Raw genomic sequence first — 17,782 nt, 5'->3', positions numbered from 1 at the left:
ATGAGCCAAGGACGCAGCTCTGGGAACCGTCTCCCGGGCGGTGTCCGCCGCCTCTGCCCCTCTCCAGGGCCTGCGAAGGAAAGCGAGGGGCGCTCTGTGGACATTCCCCCAACCCAACCCCCGGCCGTGCCGGGGTACACCGCAGGCCCCCCACCCCAGCACCGTCCCGCAGCCCGAAGCAAACCCGGCGTGGAGAGGAAGTCCCAGAACAAGTGCCTCGTTTAAAAATAAAGTTCTATTTTTTTTTTTCCACCTGCTTAAAAAGTCTAAAATTTAAGGTGCAAGTGCACAGACACCTCCTGCTGCCCCTGTCCCGCACTCACGGACACTGTGCCTTTCCCAGCGGGCACAGCATCAGTCATGCAGTTTGTGGCATCAGTACAAAAATTTCTGTTACAGTCGGGGAAGCCTGAGGACTCTTAGAGATGAGGCAGCCAATGCACTAACGCAAGTGAAGCTGAAGTAAAAGAGCAGTGGATGCAGGGATGGAGAGGTGTCAGGCTGGCACAGGAACTGGAAACGAGTGCAAGAAAAAGAATGCAGCAAACATTCCACATCTGTAGCAGTAATGCACCAAAGGGAAACATACTTCAGAATTAACAACTCCTGAGCCACCTTCAAGCCACTTAGATTCATGTAACCTTGCTGACTCGAACGGGGCTGCATACCTATTAGAGGGGAAGACCCCAGCCTTGTCTTTTGGCATCAAGAACTTCTGTTTCCTTCCTGCCACCCACCTCTCAAGCAGTGTCAGTCACCTGTGCTCTGCAGTTTATAATCTGGGATCTGTATGACACCAATACAGAAGTCACCCTGCCTGGGCTGCAAAGGGAAGTCAAATCCTGCTGTTTTCCCAGAAAATATAGAAATAGCATCCGTGTGTGCAAACCAGGACTTTCACCACCTCCAGAAAGGGTGTTTTGTTTCCTTTTAAAACAAGCAGAACTGCTGAGAAAGCTCTAGTTTCAGAAAATTTGAAAGAATTAGGGGGTGCACTGTGCAATATTTATTCCTGTTCCTCAGCCAAGCATCTCAGCAGTCTGCTCAGAATGTCTGGCCACAGCTATGTGGCTTAGCTTGCCTACAAACAAGGACTCACAGCAAAGCTTTTTGTGGGGGCACGGGAGAGGGAGGGAAGGAGACAAAACCCCATTCTCATCTATCTCCAAGCTGGATGACTGCGTAACAGAAGTGAGAGTTCTTTGGGATTAGGGAACTCCACATACCTGCTCTGCAAAGAAGTTAGTTATTCGGATAGTCACATGTAGACAACAAGAACACCAGCTTTTACCCTGATTAGTCCTTTGCACATTACATTTTTAAAGAACAGTTTAAATATTGGTTCTACACACAGCAAACTGCTGGCTCTCAGCACACTGTCCCCCACGGTATTGCTTCCTCTGGGTCCAGTGTGCCCAGACTTTGACAATCGTTTGAGAAGGGGAGAGGAAGGGAGGGAATGACCTCTAGAATGTTTCATAAGGAGGGCACAAGGAGGTTGCTTCTGGGAGCCAAGGAAGGAATGAAGTCCAGAGACAGCCGCTGGAGCAAGGACATACCTACCTCTACAGCTTCAGCCAAGAGGGGAGCCAGAACAGGACAGAGCAGGAACACAAGGAGCCACAGTTACAGAGTTCTTCTGTGCAGCAAGTAGCACTGCTCCCACAAACTACGGGCTCCCTCCCTGCCTCCAGCCACCTCCCTGCAACCTGGCTCTGCCCTCAGCTGCTTCTGTTGTAACCCCCACTCCACTGCCAGCAGCTCCTCGGCAGTACGTTCCCTCATTCCCTGAGGATACCGCAGGGAAGAGAGAGAGGAAGGAAAAGGCCTCTCTGTTTTAAATTTTCTGCTGTGTACAAGCATTGCCAAAGGATTAGCTACTATGACAGCTGCTCCTCTTACACTGATGCATCTCTCTTGTTAAAATCCCCCTGCCCGATTATACATGCTGCAAATACCTGGGTCGCATGTCTCAGGTACCTGGGAAAGGCTCCAACAGCAGAGCTGGCTTATTCTGACACACAGGAGTTTAGCACTTTTCCCCCCCTCCAGGTTTAATCTTTATCAAGTGACATTGTGTAAGAGCAATACAGGGATGCAGCAAAGGCAATGCTTCTGCATACTGCATGGAAGAGAATCCCATGAGTTCCCCACAGAGGTGAAGATTTCCTCAGATCAGACTCCAGCTTCACCTCACTGGCTGCAAACAGCATCTCCTGGTGCCTGTGAAATGGCAACGCGTGGCCTGCTTCCTGGAGCAAACAGGCATCACCATTCAAGTTACCTTTTTCATGTTAACCCCTACTAAGATGAACTAGGTTTTCATATTTTTATTTTAGTGTATATTTTACATTAGAAAAAAAGAATGTTAATAAAAAAGCTCCACATGCTCCTAACAATCCATTTTCTGGTAAGTCCCCACCAGTATCAATACTAATATACAAATAAATTAATTTTGCTAGTTAATTTTCTGCCTGGCTTGGTGCAGGCTCTGCACAAGCAGTGCACCTGTATTCAAGTGCCTGTCGACATTGCAAACACGTGCCAGGGAGTGTGTTGTACATCATCTTTCCTCCTCACAATGTAGTGGTGTTTTGTCTCACCTTGAAATGGGATCAAATTTTCTTAGCCACGTTACCTGGCAGGCACAAATCATCTTTACCAGGCTGCATGGCACTGTTTAACATGGATTGTTTCACTCTGCAAAAGCTCCAAGCCTCGATTAACAACTGTATGCTACTATTCCCTCATCACTCACTTTGGCAATACAACACCCTCCCCACTAAAACAAGTAAAGCAAAAATCTACATGGAAGACCTAAAATTCATCAAATGCAGAATCTGACCTGACTCAAGGCATATCCCCGCGTGTTAACCTGGTCTCTCCCCTACAATTCCTCTGTTTGCTTTTGTCTGTGTAGCAGGATTTTGCAGAGCTGATTTACAAGAAAAGAGATGTCACGTGTAATCACGCTAAATCGTGGCCGCTGCTGGCACTGTCAGGTCAGACACAGCAGCAGCAGCCACTCTTCACCGCCGCCGCCCCCTTTTCACCCCAGCCACTCTCCTCCTGCAATGCCAGTGCTACAATGCCCTGGTTAAAGGAGCATCGGGAAATCTAGCTGAGATATTTTGTAACCTCCTTCAGTGCCCAGGAGGATTTTTGAGTCAGAGGAAGGGAGAGGGAGAGGGGGAAAAGCCCATTAAATTTACAAGCAGATTAAGGAAAAACACTCCACTGCCAATTTATTTTTAAAAAGGGTTGTGTGTTATTCTAAGGTTTTGTCTGTATAATTGTACAACCGTTGAAAATTACATAAATTGTCATGATCTAATACTATTAACAGCCATTCAGAGAAAAAACTTCCTCCCCTTCCGAAGCCATCAAGGGCAGGAGGGAAATGTCCCAGGAAATATGCCAATCTGAACTCTGGCCTCTAGCCTGGCAGAAACAGAAACAGAAATAGAAGAGAACAAACTGGACTAAGATGTGGTGTTTGCATGTGTCTGACTTGCAAGGGGAGGGGTGGCTTTGTCCTTGGCCGTGTTCTCCCAGAGGCAGTGCCTGCTTATCCCGGTGAAGCTGCCGTCACTTCACTCGCTGCTCTCGCCCCTGCGCTTCCTCACTGCCTCCTGCCTTATGTGTCGTGGAAGTCCTTCAGCAGGGTCCTCCGTCTCTGCTCTGCTATGTGCATCTGATTCTCTAAGTCCTGGTAAAACAGAAGGTAGAAACTGTTAGCGTGAAGTCCCTGGAGAAGAGCTCATTTTAGGGAGAGACTAAGAAGCTCCAGCCTAAGAAGCACCACACTTCACATGCACGTTTTGGATCACCAGACTGCAGATCCTTTTCCTTTTCATGTGCGTTCCCTCTGCAGTTACCTGGCTCCTGCTCTGTCTAAGAAGCTACACACTTAAGGATTCTGCTGTTCACTGGAGGGCTACATGTAGCTTCCTCCAGAGCTTTGTTAAAGGGTCCTGTTTCCATTTGCGGGACTCACTGCAACCCTCCCTCTCTCCCATAAAAAGTGGAGTCCAGTGAGCACTCCACTTCTGCTGGCTAAAGGTGAGTTTCTAGGTCTAGCTTCTCAGAACCCTCCCCCTTGACTGCCATGGAGCTCCTGCCGAAGCGTTACGCCCAACAAACAACATCTGGCCAGCAGGCTTGAGCAAGCAGAGCACTCACCCCTCTGTCATAGCTGTCTGCTCGCTCCACCTTCCAGGAGAGATTTTCAATTTCAGCCTCCAGCTGGGCCTGCTGGTATTCAAACTGCAAAGAGTGAAATCAGAGACAGCAACAAGAAACTAGTTTAGTGGAACAGGTTCACACCACACACTACACTTGAGGAGCAAACAAATGTGCTCTGTTGACAGCTGTGCTGGCAGAGCAGGTTTGTGCCTCCTCCTTATCCACCTTTAGCTAGACAGCATCACCCCTTCCAGGAGTTTCTTGTGTAAGCACTCCCCAGCCCACGTCACATTAACCCAGTCAGCCTAAAACCACTGCAGATATCTCCTAACTCAGGTCATTTTGCCATGAATGGGTCAGAAGTAGCTCTTGTGAGCTGCTCTGCAGGCAGAGCAGAGGGACTGTTAACCACTCCTGGGAGCAGCAGCTTGTTCCACTGGCACCGTCAGATCCAGAAGATCTGTCCGCAGCCTCAGAGAATACATATGGTGCTATGGGGACAGACTGGATAACAGGTTCTACTGAACAACTGAGTCAAAGAAACAACCTCTTTGGTGAATTCAGGGCTATTTTTGGACATGTCCAGCCCCTGGGATGCTTCAAGCCATCAAGGAACTTGTAGGAGGAATAAAAAGCAATGGTACCCTCTGATTCAAGGTTGGAAAAAACTATCCTCCAGCAGCTCTTCACATGAAATATGGCCCACACCACTGTGATAAATCTTACCAAGGAACAAACACATACTTCCAGCCTCAAAACATTCTGGATAAATTGCTTGTTAGTGAAAGTGCAGTGAAGCGCCCTGGGAAAATAACGTGATGTGTCAGGACTGAGCTGCTGGGCAACTTGAAGGGAAGAGGAAAGGTGCAAAACCACCTATTATTTGTCCTGTCCTTACCTAAAACTCGGGACTAATATTTCAGATGCTGCCAAGCTCTGGAATTCAGCCTAACATGCTGCCAGCTACACTCCAAAAAACTACCAGGAAAAAGAAAGCAAAACATCTTACCAGTTTCTTTCTGGGCCCAGACTCCATGTAGTAGGCATACGGGTATGTGTACTGCAGGGTGTAACGACACTGTCGGGGAGTGGGAGGAACAGAGAGAGAAGGACAGAGTCTCAGACTAGGAAGTCAGCACAGTCACCTTTGTGTGACAACTACAGGCTAAGAAGCTACTTTCTGACAAGGACAACTGGACACTTCACAGTGGAATTTCCTACACCTTCCTTGGAAGAACTTGTGCAGTTAAAGTATAACACTGTGGAGGTGACTTCCAGATAATTTTTGGCTAGCTCATGTCCTAGACCAGAGGTACTGTCCCACATGACCACAACCCCTAAATTCTCTTCCTCACTTCATGTTGTGAATTTAGCATTCTGGTGCTTATTCTGTCCTCTGTGCCAAACAAGACAGACCTACCTTTGCAAGTAGTTTTGCAGCATTTTGTAGGTATTGCCAGTCTATCCATGTTCCCAAGTTATTCATAACTCTTTCTTGGATTTTCTCCTGGATTCGTTGGTACGTCTGTGCCTCCAGCTGTAGGCTTTTATTGTGATTCTCCCACTGCAAGGGGCAGGGAGGTGGGGAAAAGAAAAAATGGCATGAGACCAGAGTACTGCTGCTGTAAAAGCACAAGCTCTAGCAAGCAGAAACTGAAGTGAGGCAGGAGTCCAGCAAGGCAATACATGCTGTGGGAAAGAACAGTAAGGGAGCACCTCCAGTAGCAAGTGTTGGAGGCTGTGTACGACAGTCTGACAGGAGCAAAGAGCAGGGAGCAAACCCAGCTCCTCAGCATGGGAACACCCTCTGGTCACACAATGACCTTGTGTCTAACAAGAGGAAAGTAAAGATGATTCACCTACTTAAAGGATTTCTATACATAAAGGTCAAGAGTTTAAATAAAATTTCACATGGGCTCAGTAAATTCCAACATCCATGTGCACATTGTAAACACGGCCATTTCCCAAAGCCTGTTGGCCTGGAGAGCCAGGAATGAAAACATTTATTTTACCACAGGATTTGGCTCATGGTTTGAAGAATAAACTCATTTTGATGGGGAAACTGAAATGCAGCAGCATTTAATCTCTACCACATTCTCTTCTAGAGATGCTGCTCTAGAATTGCACTGTATGGCCAGGTGCATCGAGCCTGCTGTGTGGACAGGGATGCTTCTGACAGCAACTTTTATTACACACAATTTTAGGAAAATTTTGCTATAGCAAATGGAGCTTTGAACATGGAAGAGTTTATTTACCCTTTGTCTCTATAAAGGCATACTGCAAGGAACTGAAGTTCCCCAATCCTGTAAGGAAACGATTTAAGCAGTATCTGCCTACTGCAGCAGCACTCAGACTGCAGGAAAACAGTTTAGTGGCACACAGGTAATACTGGTTTTCTCTAGCACAATGAAATATAGAAGCAAATATGATACACTTTGGGTACAGCATTATTAGTTTGGATGGGACTCGCAGGGCAGGATTTTGAGTGAAAAACAACAGGGCCTGAAAATTCGGCACAGATTCTCTTTGGGCAGTTTCTTGCACGGTGATTGCTGGCAACGACCTTTGCACCAGGCAGGGAGCATTAAAAGGCTACAGCAGCTCTGGCCAAGGAGATGTCTCCTACCCTCTCAAAATAGAACAAGTACTTCTTAAGGGCCTCCCTGGCCTGTGCTTGCTGACTCTGGTTTACAATATCAGGATTCTCTTTGTACCGACTGCATTCGTAGTACTCGCTGCCGTGAGTCTTCCAGTCTCCCAGACACATCCAGCAGAAGTCTGCAGAAAACAGTGAAAAGCCCACTGTGATGCACAGAAAAAAAAACTCCAAGAAAGAAAAGCTTCAGGAGACACAGCCCATCTGTTTTCAGATACTTCTGGCAGGCCAAGAAACATATACATTTTGTATCATCTTGCACAATGGAACACAATAGTGAGCCAAAAATACCAGCCTGTCTTGAAGATTTTCATTGTACAGCCTCTTGTGCAACTACAGCAAGTAAATCCTGAAGTGCTGCATCCTGTACACCAAGACCAATGGGTAGAACTGTGGTTGAGCTCTGCACAGGCTGTCACTCTAGACTGAAGAAGAGACAGGCTGCAGTTTTATTTGTGAGTTGCATCCTCTCCACCACTGGCATGCTGCCCGATGTGGACATGGATTTACTGGCTGAATAAAATATGCTCAAATCCAAAAGTGAACTAACTCATGCAAAAGAAAGTCTGCCCTCAGTTCTTTCAAGGAGGGAACTACCCAGGTAGCTTCAGGTATCAGTGCTTTATGACACTTCAAGCTAGGAGCCACTGAATTGGGAAGAAAGTGGAGGAAAGAGAGCAATTGCAAAACCCACATGACAAGTTTCCTCATTTCAGAGTGAGGCTGTGAGTGTTCTAAGGAAAAAAGGTGAAGATTAAGTTGTTACAATAGGAATCACTTCTGTGTTACTCATAATGAGAGATTGAAATTGGTATTTCCAGGGTTCACCAGCCCTCTCAAGTGCTAGTCACCTGTACCTTGTCACTTGCCTGCTCACCCTTGTCACAGAGCTCCACCAAAGCACCTCCAGTGCTGCTGAGGATCCCAAAGCAAAGGAAATGAGAGAGGACGGTAATTTTAAATCATCTTCCAAATAAGATTCTGATATTACAGTATTTCCTAGTAGCATACTTAACATAGAGGGCTCCCTCCGAGGCAACAGAAATTAATTCTGCCATAAAAAGGCAAGTGCAAGAACAGGCTGTCATTTTGTAGGACCACACAGTGGGCCAAAGAAACTGAGGCTGCTAATTGCACAGAGATGGACTGAGAAGTCCAACAGATAATGTTATGCAGAACAATTCACAGCCCCTGCAGTTTCATCTTGGTTGAAGCTCATTATTTCCATCACTAAGCAGAACTTAAACTGATCTGAGTAAATGGCTCAGTTCTGACAGTATTTTCAGCTGATGACAAATGGAAAGCATTTAATACTCTTCTCTGATATGGATTGCAGTGTTAATATTATGGCAGAAATGGAGACTTCTCTATACAATGGACATGTAAGGAACAGGGAGCCAAACCAGCACAGAGTTAGAACTCAGCTGAGATCACAGCCAGTGAAAAAGAAATAAAGCTATCACACACATCTGTAATTAATATCCTGTTCACCTTTTACCAGAGGGAAAAATATTTCAATGGTCACAATCTGTCTTCATATCACAAAAAAAAAAAAAAAGAGAAGAGGCTATCATCATTAACACTGTAGAGAAAACTGCTTCCAAATCCTACTTACCATGCTTGCATTTGGAGCATTGCTGAAAAAGAAGAGACAGGAGACATGGGTCAGTGGAAAGCAGGGAAAAAAAGATTCTGCTTAAAACAAGGAAGGTCCGATGTGTTCAGGGAATTGCTCACCATGTGATTGCAGCCTCCATTCTTTTCAATACAGATATTGCACTTGGGACACTGGGGAAACAGAAGCATTTGTTAGATCCAGCTCTGTCTCTAGCAGCCTTCAACAGAATCACAACACTTGTGTCATTATTCCCCTCCTGCCTTTTTTTTTTTTTCCTAAATACGCAGATGAGTCCATGAGGATATTAACACATACACACCCTGCCTCCCACCCGTTCCCAACAGCTCCATTTGAAAAGGAGGCAGAAAGGCAAAGCCAGGGAAGTCACACTGGACTGCTTGCTTAAGAACAATCTGCTGTTGTTATGCCTTGTAAAACTGAAAGTCTCACTGGGTTAGCATTCAGCAGTTGCTCAGGTACAGGGACATAATTAGTTCACATAAGCCAGTGGCTTCCACAGCTACTTAGACTACAAGAGAATCAGCACTGTATCCTGCCTTCAGTAGCCACTAACAGGTGACAACTGAGCTAGCTGCAGAGAATCTGGCTGACCACACTAAGAGCTGCACACGTCTTTGCTCCAGTGATGACCTGGAGCGTCAAGTTCAGTTACATTTTTTGGGGTTGCACAGGTACAAAGGAGGAAGTTGAGTTTTGCCACTGTTTATAAATTTTAATGGCAGGCAAAACGTATGCCAGGAAAATGCTCAATATAACAGAACCTTATTTCTACAAAAGAGCATAGGACCAACAATGGCATCACACGTTGACACCTTCAAAAGAGGGAATTTGAGATTTCTAGCACCCACTTCAGAAACACAGCTGAAGCTTGCAGCTAATTAGCACTGTCACAATTATCACTGGCTATGGTAGAACAAATGCCAGCTAAGAACTGTTTTGAAGTCAGGCTACAAAATCCCCAAAAGACATTAAAAGTTACAACTTCCAGATAGCTAATCTGGAGGACAAAGGTAGCATATCTACAACTTTTAAAGACAATAGTACAGGCATTGAGCCTAGTGTGCAAAATAGGTAACACTATTTCTTTTTCTGGGGTCTGAATCTACTAGAAGTATTTCAATGTCTAATTTATAGACTTCATCTACCTCTTTTTGCTGTTCTTAACAAAGCAAGACTTTATCCCCCTCACCTTCCAGTTCACAGTACTCCACAGTTTTCAGGTTTAAATACCACTGGTGCCTTATTTGGTACTGACTCCACACTTACTACACTCTCTCCTTCCATTTTAAATACATCTCCACTGATCTCCTACTGAAAGTAGCCACAATTCTTCCACCCGTGGGAGGGCAGCACACCTGGCTGCCAAAAGCATTCACAGCAGGTCTGGAATAAGGACCACCAGGTCCTTAGTGCAGGAGGACAGCTGGACTTCCCGCACAGTGCATCGCCAAGGCATGCAGCCGTGTTCTACCAGTCCCTGGGGAGCTATGAGAATCTGCAGCACAAACGAAAAAGCAGCACACGCTGCCATGTATGTAGAGAACTGCATCTTGCTTCCCAGGCAGAACCAGAGGAGAAGACAAAGCAGGCAGGTGCTGGCCCTTACATCTTTAGTGTGAGCGCTGATGTAGTTGGCCGTCTCGGAGTCGTCCGCACACTTGGTGAGCCACTTGCGAATGGTGGCGCAGTCGGTGGGCGCGTGGTACATCTGCCGGCACTTAAAGCTTGACGGGGAGGGGGAAAACAAAACCTATTGATTTCCAAGGAAGGGACTCAAGAACTGAGGTTTTCCTGGTCCCCAAAATCTAGGAGGCCAAGCGAGGGTAAGGGATGCAAATGCACTTGTGTGCAGCTGGAATGCAAAGACCAAGGCTGAACTCCAGCAACCCCCCACCCTCTTCTGCAGAAGCCAGTCAGGATGAGAGTGAACTGAGGCTGCCTCTGACAATCATGTCTCAGGGCCGACACACCCCTCCCTAGAGTCTACCTATGGCTGTTCTAACGTGACTGCAGAGGCCTGGGGCATACCAGTGGCTTTACAAGTAGCCTGACTCCAGTGGTGGATACCAGGCACTGGCATTAGCATGAGCAGCCCCATATACACTTGAAGTCAGGCAAAGCACATTAGTGTTCTTAATCAGCAGAAACATGAGCTCTCACATGAGCTCCAAAACACATCAAACACACTTGGAGTCAAATACTTGTAATAAACTCAAAACCTCAACACCAGCAGATAGCAGGTGACCCTGCTCTAGCAGGGGGGTTGGACTGGATGATCTTTCGAGGTCCCTTCCAACCCCTATGATTCTATGATTACCAGAATCTCTCCCAGTCACCATGTCTGTACCAAAACTTGTAATCTAGCCAAAATATGTGAACAGTAGATTTGTAACCCCTTCATTACTCAAGCCCTGCGTTCCCTGGTTGTCAGAACACCCAGCTCCCAGGGAGTTTGGGGAGCAAGGGAATGGCTGACCACCTGCAGGAGTCAGACCCAGGTGTCCAGTTACTCAAGCTAACTCAAGTTACAAACAACTCTAGCAAAGCATTTGAGATGCTTCTACACACTGAACCTGTTGGCAAGCAAATGGAGTAGCTCTGAGGACAGCATACACTTTCCTTGTGATCTTTAACCTTTTCTGTTTCTTACCAGAAGACCTCATTGCAACGATTGCACTGCACTCGCCGGGCTTTTGGCTCTTGTACCTGTATGACCATAGGGCAATCTGCACCAGGACACAGCTGCAGCTGGTAATGGCTCTGTGAACATACCAAGGTGGTAAGATCAGCAGTGGGTGCAGAAGTGCATTATCTATTCAAGTTTAACAATTCCTCTCCTCAAAAACAAACAAGTCAGATATTTCCTGTTGAAAAAGTGAAAAGTGTGCCCAGGTATTGGCTAATAGAGCAGATAAAGCTCTTCCACATCAGGAAAGGGAGTATTAGTTACAGCTTCTCTACAACAGGGAGTTCAATGGAGGGTTACAGACCAAATAAGCAAAGCAACATAACAGTAAGACCCCACCAAGACACTGAACAAACAATTTTACCCCATTTGAACTCTTTCCCCACCCTTTCCTCGAGCCCCAGAATGTATTCAGCTGCTCTCCTGTGGTGACTGTCTCCTCCCAAAGGGTCTGTTATTAAAGAGAGGTGGCACCACTCTTTCACCCTGCTTTGCTGCTTCCCGAGAGTTCCCAGTTACCCAAATGCTTCTGCACATTTAACCTTAGTAATTGTTGTTTTAATTTCAAAAAATCTCAGATAAAAAGTACTGAGCAAGCCAACTGAGCTGGGCTACACTAAGATAAGGGACTTATTTTTCAGAATTTAAAGTATCTATGCAAGAGGAAGAAGAACTTTAAAACTCAGACTGAAATTTGAAGTTCTCAACTGCAGCACTCTGAGAATTCTGAAGCACCAGCCAAGGAGTTACTGGGTGACCTCACAGACAAATTTACTCGTCAGTCAAGCTGTCCTACAGGAGCAGTCACATCATGTTTATTTGGGACAATTTTGGTGCAGTTTCTGCAGTTCTAATCAAAGATGCAAGACACTTCAAATTTCTGCAAATCACTGATGAACTGACCCAGGGTAGTTTAAAACTGAAAAAAACAATAATACCTCAACATAGTCCCTGAAGAGGTAGCGCCTGTATTTGTCTTTCAGCTCTTCACTAGGCAGCAATGGAAACACAAAGTCTTCTGGTGTCCGAAGTAGGCAGTCCTGAGCCATACAGGAGACCCCTGAGAAGAGGAAACAACATTTTAGTGCAGTGCAGGCTTGTACTAAGGAGTGAATGCACAGGGAGCATTCAACACCATTTCCTAGCTGCCATCTGTTGTTGTGGCAAGAGGGACACAACTGTGAAAAAAATCTACCAGGGCTGCTGAAAAGCTGAAGCCCAACTGTCTCCACCGAAAGATGACAGGGCACACGTGCATCAGGACAAGTGAGTGCTTCAGTCAGTATTCACAAGGTCAGATTCACAAGGTCAGTAGAAAATTGCATGCTACTGCCACGCCAAAATTAAACACAGGCTAGGGAAAGCCCAAAGCTACTCTGGCAACTACTGGCTTCTACCCGACACAAAGGGAACAGATGTTTGCATCCACAAGCACTCCAGGGGTAGGGTAACTACACTACGAGAGACGCAAACCCAAAATGCAGCAGATTGGCAGCTTCTGACTTGTTACGCTCATGCTCTTGAGATCACAAGGGGAGAAACGCAGCAAATGGATCTATGGGTTTGCACATTTTGTTAGGCTGGAGCTGTGATCTCCTGATGGCATGCCAGCACTAACCAGGGTCTCAGGTAAGGCTGCTAGCTTGAGTTAAGTTTGTCACAAATACTCATTCCATGCTCCTTTGTCTCATTACTGAGATTACTGATGATTTAGACCAATTCAGCCGGTCATCATCAGAACAGCCAACACGGCACACACAGTGCCAGCCCCACATCAGCCCTGAACTCACCGACTCCGACACCATCCTTGACGAGCACGGTACAGTGCTGCTCCCAGCAGCTGCGGCAGAACTGGTGCTGACAGGCCAGAGAGAGCAGGTTCTCCTTCCGCACAAACTGCATGCACACCGCGCAGTGGTGGGAGGAATGGACCATTGCCTGGGGAGAGACACAGCAGCCTTCTTACTCTCACCTTGTTTGAAAAATGAGGAAATACATCACTGTGATAGTCCCTTCCTGAACTTACTGACACTCTTTGTGAGTTGGGTCAGACTCTGTCACTGTTCCACAGGTCCTGGAGGGCAGCTATAGCTGAAGCAGGCTTAGCAGTGCCCTTTTACTGGATAATGACTTTGAGTAAGAGGAGAGACAACTGGAGGTGTGGAGTGTTTACACATAAAGGAAGGGGAGTTCACAGGCCACCATCTCACATCTTTTATCTTCTGCCTGTGCTACATTTGGCAAAGTAGGCATCATCCCTCTAGCTGAAAAGGATTAGAGCGTTTGTTTCAAGTCAGGCATAATTCTGCTATTGCTTCACTAAAGCACTGGGAAGCAGTCTGGATGTCCCCTTGGGTATCACAGAGCTAATCCCTAGACCCAGATCTAGCCTTCAACACACCTTGGCTCTCCCGTGAGACCTGAAGAACTAGGTCTAGCACAGCATCATCTCAAGTAAGACTCTTCAAAGCTGTTATCAGGAATTTATGTTCCTATTTCTCCTTTCACAGAAAAGTCATATAATTACTTTTCATCTACTTAAACCTTTGCTACTCTTTGAGAAGCCTGTGTGATTCAGCCCTCACTTTCCATGCCTAGCTCTGCCAGAGAACCAGAGAAGCAGCAGCACAAAACACAGCCACATGACCAGCTGAGCTTGTTTTATAGCATGACCACATGAAAAAGGAAATAATGCGACTTTGTTCTAAGTCCCTCACTTATGAACCAGAGTAAGATTCACCAAGTCTGCAGCTGCACTGATTGCTCAGAACAACTGCTCAAGTTGAACAGCACAGACACTAACTCAAACCTGCAGAAGCTGTCCCTCCGAGCTCACCACTAGAGCTTCTCCCTATCGAGTCAGTATGAGCATCTGCCCCCAGAATATCATCATTCTGCATTAGGAGCCAAAGCACAGAGCAATTTGCCCTTTCATGTAAAAAAAGACTGTGATGAATTGCCCACCAAACCCAGTTTGTGAAGACATAAACTAACCTTTTAATTAATGTATTATCTTTCTTCCCAAAATGAAATCACCAGTCCAGTGGAGAGTACTAAAGTGACAGCTGATACAAGATTCAGAAAATCTCAAAATAGGTGGATGAATTTGCAAGTATGTCAAATAACAAAGTAAGTTTGTTTTGGTTTTTTTGTTTGTTTTGTTTTTTTTTCTGGACTCTAGGCAGATAATTTATTTTGAGTCCATGAAGTTCACTCCTGTCAGCTGTTTTAGCATTTTCACTGTCTGCTAGTTACAAGTCAGCTCAGATGCCAAATCAGGCTTTTAAAATCTCCCTTCCCCCCAACCTGAAGCGTGTTTCTCAGATGTAATATTTTATCACTCAAAATCTGATACATGGCAATGTCTTCCTAGGGTAACTGTGGATTGTACAGAGACACCCACTGTGAACAAAAACTATAAACATGAAACAGGAAGTTTCTATCTAAAGGGGAGGGGGGGACATGACACTGGTATCTAAAGACCTGTGTGGGCCTGGCTGCAAAAAATAAGCTGTTGGTTCAAATATCACTACTGCCTAGGTCAGCAGCAACCACTGGGAGATTCGGCTTAAGCAGAGCGGTGCAGCAAACAGTCACCTCAGGAATAAAAAAACCCCTTTAAACCTCTCTGTTTCAGCCACAGACAAACTCTGTTCACTCTGTGTAGCCAGAGCTTCCCTTGAGTGCCTTTACAGAACGAGCAGCACTGGAAGAGGGAGCCAAGCCCATGCACTCTGCTCCTTCCAGTGAGTACCACCACTCACACCAAAAAAATGAGCTTCACTTTTTGAGGCAAGTAATTCTTGAACACTACCTGCAAGACAATAGCAACGCTGCTATTACATGTTAGACACCTTTTGAATGTATTCTCATTTAAGAAGTAAACCTGGCATTGAGTTAGGTTGTTAGACTTGAGTTTGCAAAGGGTTAACATGGGACAGACTATGCCATTAGTAATGCAATCCTCCTATGAGGTGGGTCAGAGGTGTCTGCCAAGGGAACAGACCAAAATAGTTAGCATACTTACATGTTTGGATGAGGTGGGCTGAACTCGTGCTTCTACTAGCAATTGGGCAGCATTAGACTTGTGCCTGAAAAGGCAATTGAAGAAGGATCAAATCAATTTCTGAATACATTTTGCTTTGTTAAATCGATCCTCCTTGCCTGAATAAATAATAGACTGCAAATGGTAGGGTAGGTTTCAACAAAGGAAGCGTGTCCTGTGCCAGACTCCTTCACATAGTGAGCTGAACTCTCAACAAAACTTCATAAGAGTTTTCTTCACAATCAGAAACAGGAATAATACTTCTCTCAGCACTGGATTAACATTTCCCTCATATTCCTTGATGAATATTTTTCTACAACTCTCTCCCTACCCCTGAAAAATTATTTTTGAAGCTAAGATTTTCCATCCACAGTCCTAGAGCAGACCTAAGCCACTGACCATAGTAACACACTCTAGTGAGGCTGCTGTCTGTTTCCTATGCCTTTGTAAAATCAGGTTATCCTGGTTATGTCTCACTTTGACCCAAGTCTATTATCTAGTTAAGTATTTACTCTGTGACAGATTATCACCTCTTAGGTGTATAAAGCTGTCTATCAGGAGCCTTCAAACTAAACATGTTTTGTTGTTTGAGATTTCCATTGCAGAGGAATGTTGATTTTTCAATTAATTCAGAAATAGCAGCATCACTGTTGCAAACATGCTGTAAATCCTCCCTGCTCACTAGCACTTTTTAGTTGTACTAGGGAACTTTCATTTGATAATGTCACTTCATACCAAGACAGAAGTTTGAGGACCAGATCAACTGGAGATCAACTTGCAAAGTCATAGCTTTAGAAGTAAACACTTCCCCAAACTTCCTCTTGTTTAAATCTCATTAGTTATCCTGCATAATCACCCTGAGCTGCCATGCAGGAATCTCGCCCTGCACACTCCCCAGAGAAAAGCTTTCACAGGATGCATGGTAACCAATGAGCCAGTTACCCATGATGCTGCCACCATATCCATACATGAGATGCATCTCCCATATGTTCTCTGGACGAAGTTGCTGGCTACTGGGTCAGAAATGGCAGAGCAGAATGAGTCACACTGATATGCTCTCTATTTTCAGACAATGTTCAGTTCTGAGCCAGTATTTTCTGGAGGGGCTGCCAGAGAGCAGTGCCTCCTGACATGCTTCCTGTACGTGTTTGGGCAGAGCCTGAACTCTCCTCTTCAAATCAGTTGGAGGACTTTGTTCCAGTGACACTGACCAAGCAACAAAGGGGCTACACTTCTCAGTTCTCTCACACCACTTTCTCCTGCTCTCCAAATGCCAGTCAGCTTGGAAAAAGACCATCACTTATGTTCAGAAAGAGCAAACCTTGCAGTGTGAATGTAGTACTAAAGAACAGATCAGCATCGGTTCAGCGCTCCTTTGATTCAGGGCTTTTATGTTCAAAACAGAACATGCATTACCTGTTTGTTAAAATAAATAAATATAGATGCAGCACTTTCCATCTGTTACCTCAAAGTTTAAGCTAAATGCATCTACAGGGTTCCAAATATGACAATAATTCCTCCAACTGAAGACATTTACCACCGTCACCCTTTCCCTGTTTATCTTACAGGCAATGCAGCCTCAGAAAACCAGTGTTTTTCCTCTGCCCTCTGGAATGGACCGTGTGCCCTGCTTTCAGGTTCAAAGACACTTGTGGAAAAGGCCCCTACGGACCACCCTGAGCATTCCTGTCTGCAAAGCAAGATGGAAAAGCACTGAGCACCGAAGAGGTAGGACTATTTACACTTACCTTTCCAAAATCTCTGAGATTTGCCAGTGGAAACTAACTAATACTAGCTTTGCAACAGCATGTGATACCTAGGTGGAAAATAAAAGAAAAAGTCAAGTTAGGCGTATTTTGAGGCCACATCTCTGCTTAGGACTATGATCTTCTTCTAAGACTAGCAAGTTGTACAAACTCAGTACAATATCCCAGTGACACTCAGTTCTCATTTAACTACTAGAGATAATGCTCACAGACAATGCATCTGCAATATACAGGTTGGAATGAAGCATGGAAGGAAGGACTCAAGTGTTCATGGATTAACTTAACAGCTCATGGAAGCCTCACATCCAGTCCTGACTGTGGCTGCCACTTGAGAAGCCCGACCAGACTGGGATCAGGGTCCTCACTGAGTGTGCAAAGTAGGAACTGCAGGCAGACAGACACCACTGACTGAGCTGGAGAAGCAGAAACAAGCTGCAAAGGCAGGCATGCCACATGTGACAGCAAAGGGCAGGGGAAAAACCAAAACATTTTTCCAAGCCTTCACTGTACAGAAGGAAGTTGTATGCTGGATGGGAATAGGAAGATGGAAAGCTACTGTCACAGGAACTATGTCCATGTCGAGCTGCTTGCATTATGTGGACTCCTGGCAAGCACTAGCACAGGCCACGGTAGCCCAAGCACCTTCTAGAATACTACAACATGGCAATTAAAGTCGTGTTACAAGGACACAAGCAAACAAGTTATCCTTTGCTTCTATATTAAATTAAACTAATGTTTATTTCGGAAGAAAACAGATTGGTCAGCTAGCACAAAAAGGCTCTTACCAACCAAAACTACAGGCACC

At 45.5% G+C, this 17,782-nt stretch overlaps 1 protein-coding gene across 1 annotated transcript in view; it reads right to left on the bottom strand.

Annotated features, from left to right (window-relative positions):
- Nucleotides 1–2,450: 2,450 nt before the first annotated feature.
- The window catches only part of ARIH2 (ariadne RBR E3 ubiquitin protein ligase 2), a 27,760-nt gene continuing 12,428 nt past the window's right edge, over nucleotides 2,451–17,782 (bottom strand). Inside the window, exons 2-14 of the mRNA XM_008941212.1 lie at nucleotides 16,960–17,027; nucleotides 15,194–15,257; nucleotides 12,957–13,104; nucleotides 12,105–12,226; nucleotides 11,131–11,240; nucleotides 10,087–10,204; nucleotides 8,579–8,629; nucleotides 8,457–8,478; nucleotides 6,812–6,963; nucleotides 5,606–5,749; nucleotides 5,195–5,263; nucleotides 4,183–4,266; nucleotides 2,451–3,709 (exon numbers count right to left, since the gene is read on the bottom strand). Of these exons, the coding sequence (XP_008939460.1) occupies nucleotides 3,638–3,709; nucleotides 4,183–4,266; nucleotides 5,195–5,263; nucleotides 5,606–5,749; nucleotides 6,812–6,963; nucleotides 8,457–8,478; nucleotides 8,579–8,629; nucleotides 10,087–10,204; nucleotides 11,131–11,240; nucleotides 12,105–12,226; nucleotides 12,957–13,104; nucleotides 15,194–15,257; nucleotides 16,960–17,027 (1,224 nt within the window). The 3' untranslated portion in view covers nucleotides 2,451–3,637. The remainder of the gene's footprint in view (nucleotides 3,710–4,182; nucleotides 4,267–5,194; nucleotides 5,264–5,605; nucleotides 5,750–6,811; nucleotides 6,964–8,456; nucleotides 8,479–8,578; nucleotides 8,630–10,086; nucleotides 10,205–11,130; nucleotides 11,241–12,104; nucleotides 12,227–12,956; nucleotides 13,105–15,193; nucleotides 15,258–16,959; nucleotides 17,028–17,782) is intronic.

Source organism: Merops nubicus, unplaced genomic scaffold (assembly GCF_000691845.1).
Source record: "Merops nubicus isolate BGI_N331 unplaced genomic scaffold, ASM69184v1 scaffold3865, whole genome shotgun sequence".
In the NCBI taxonomy this organism is placed as follows: Eukaryota; Metazoa; Chordata; class Aves; order Coraciiformes; family Meropidae; genus Merops; species Merops nubicus.
This window is presented reverse-complemented; position numbering and strand designations above follow the sequence as displayed.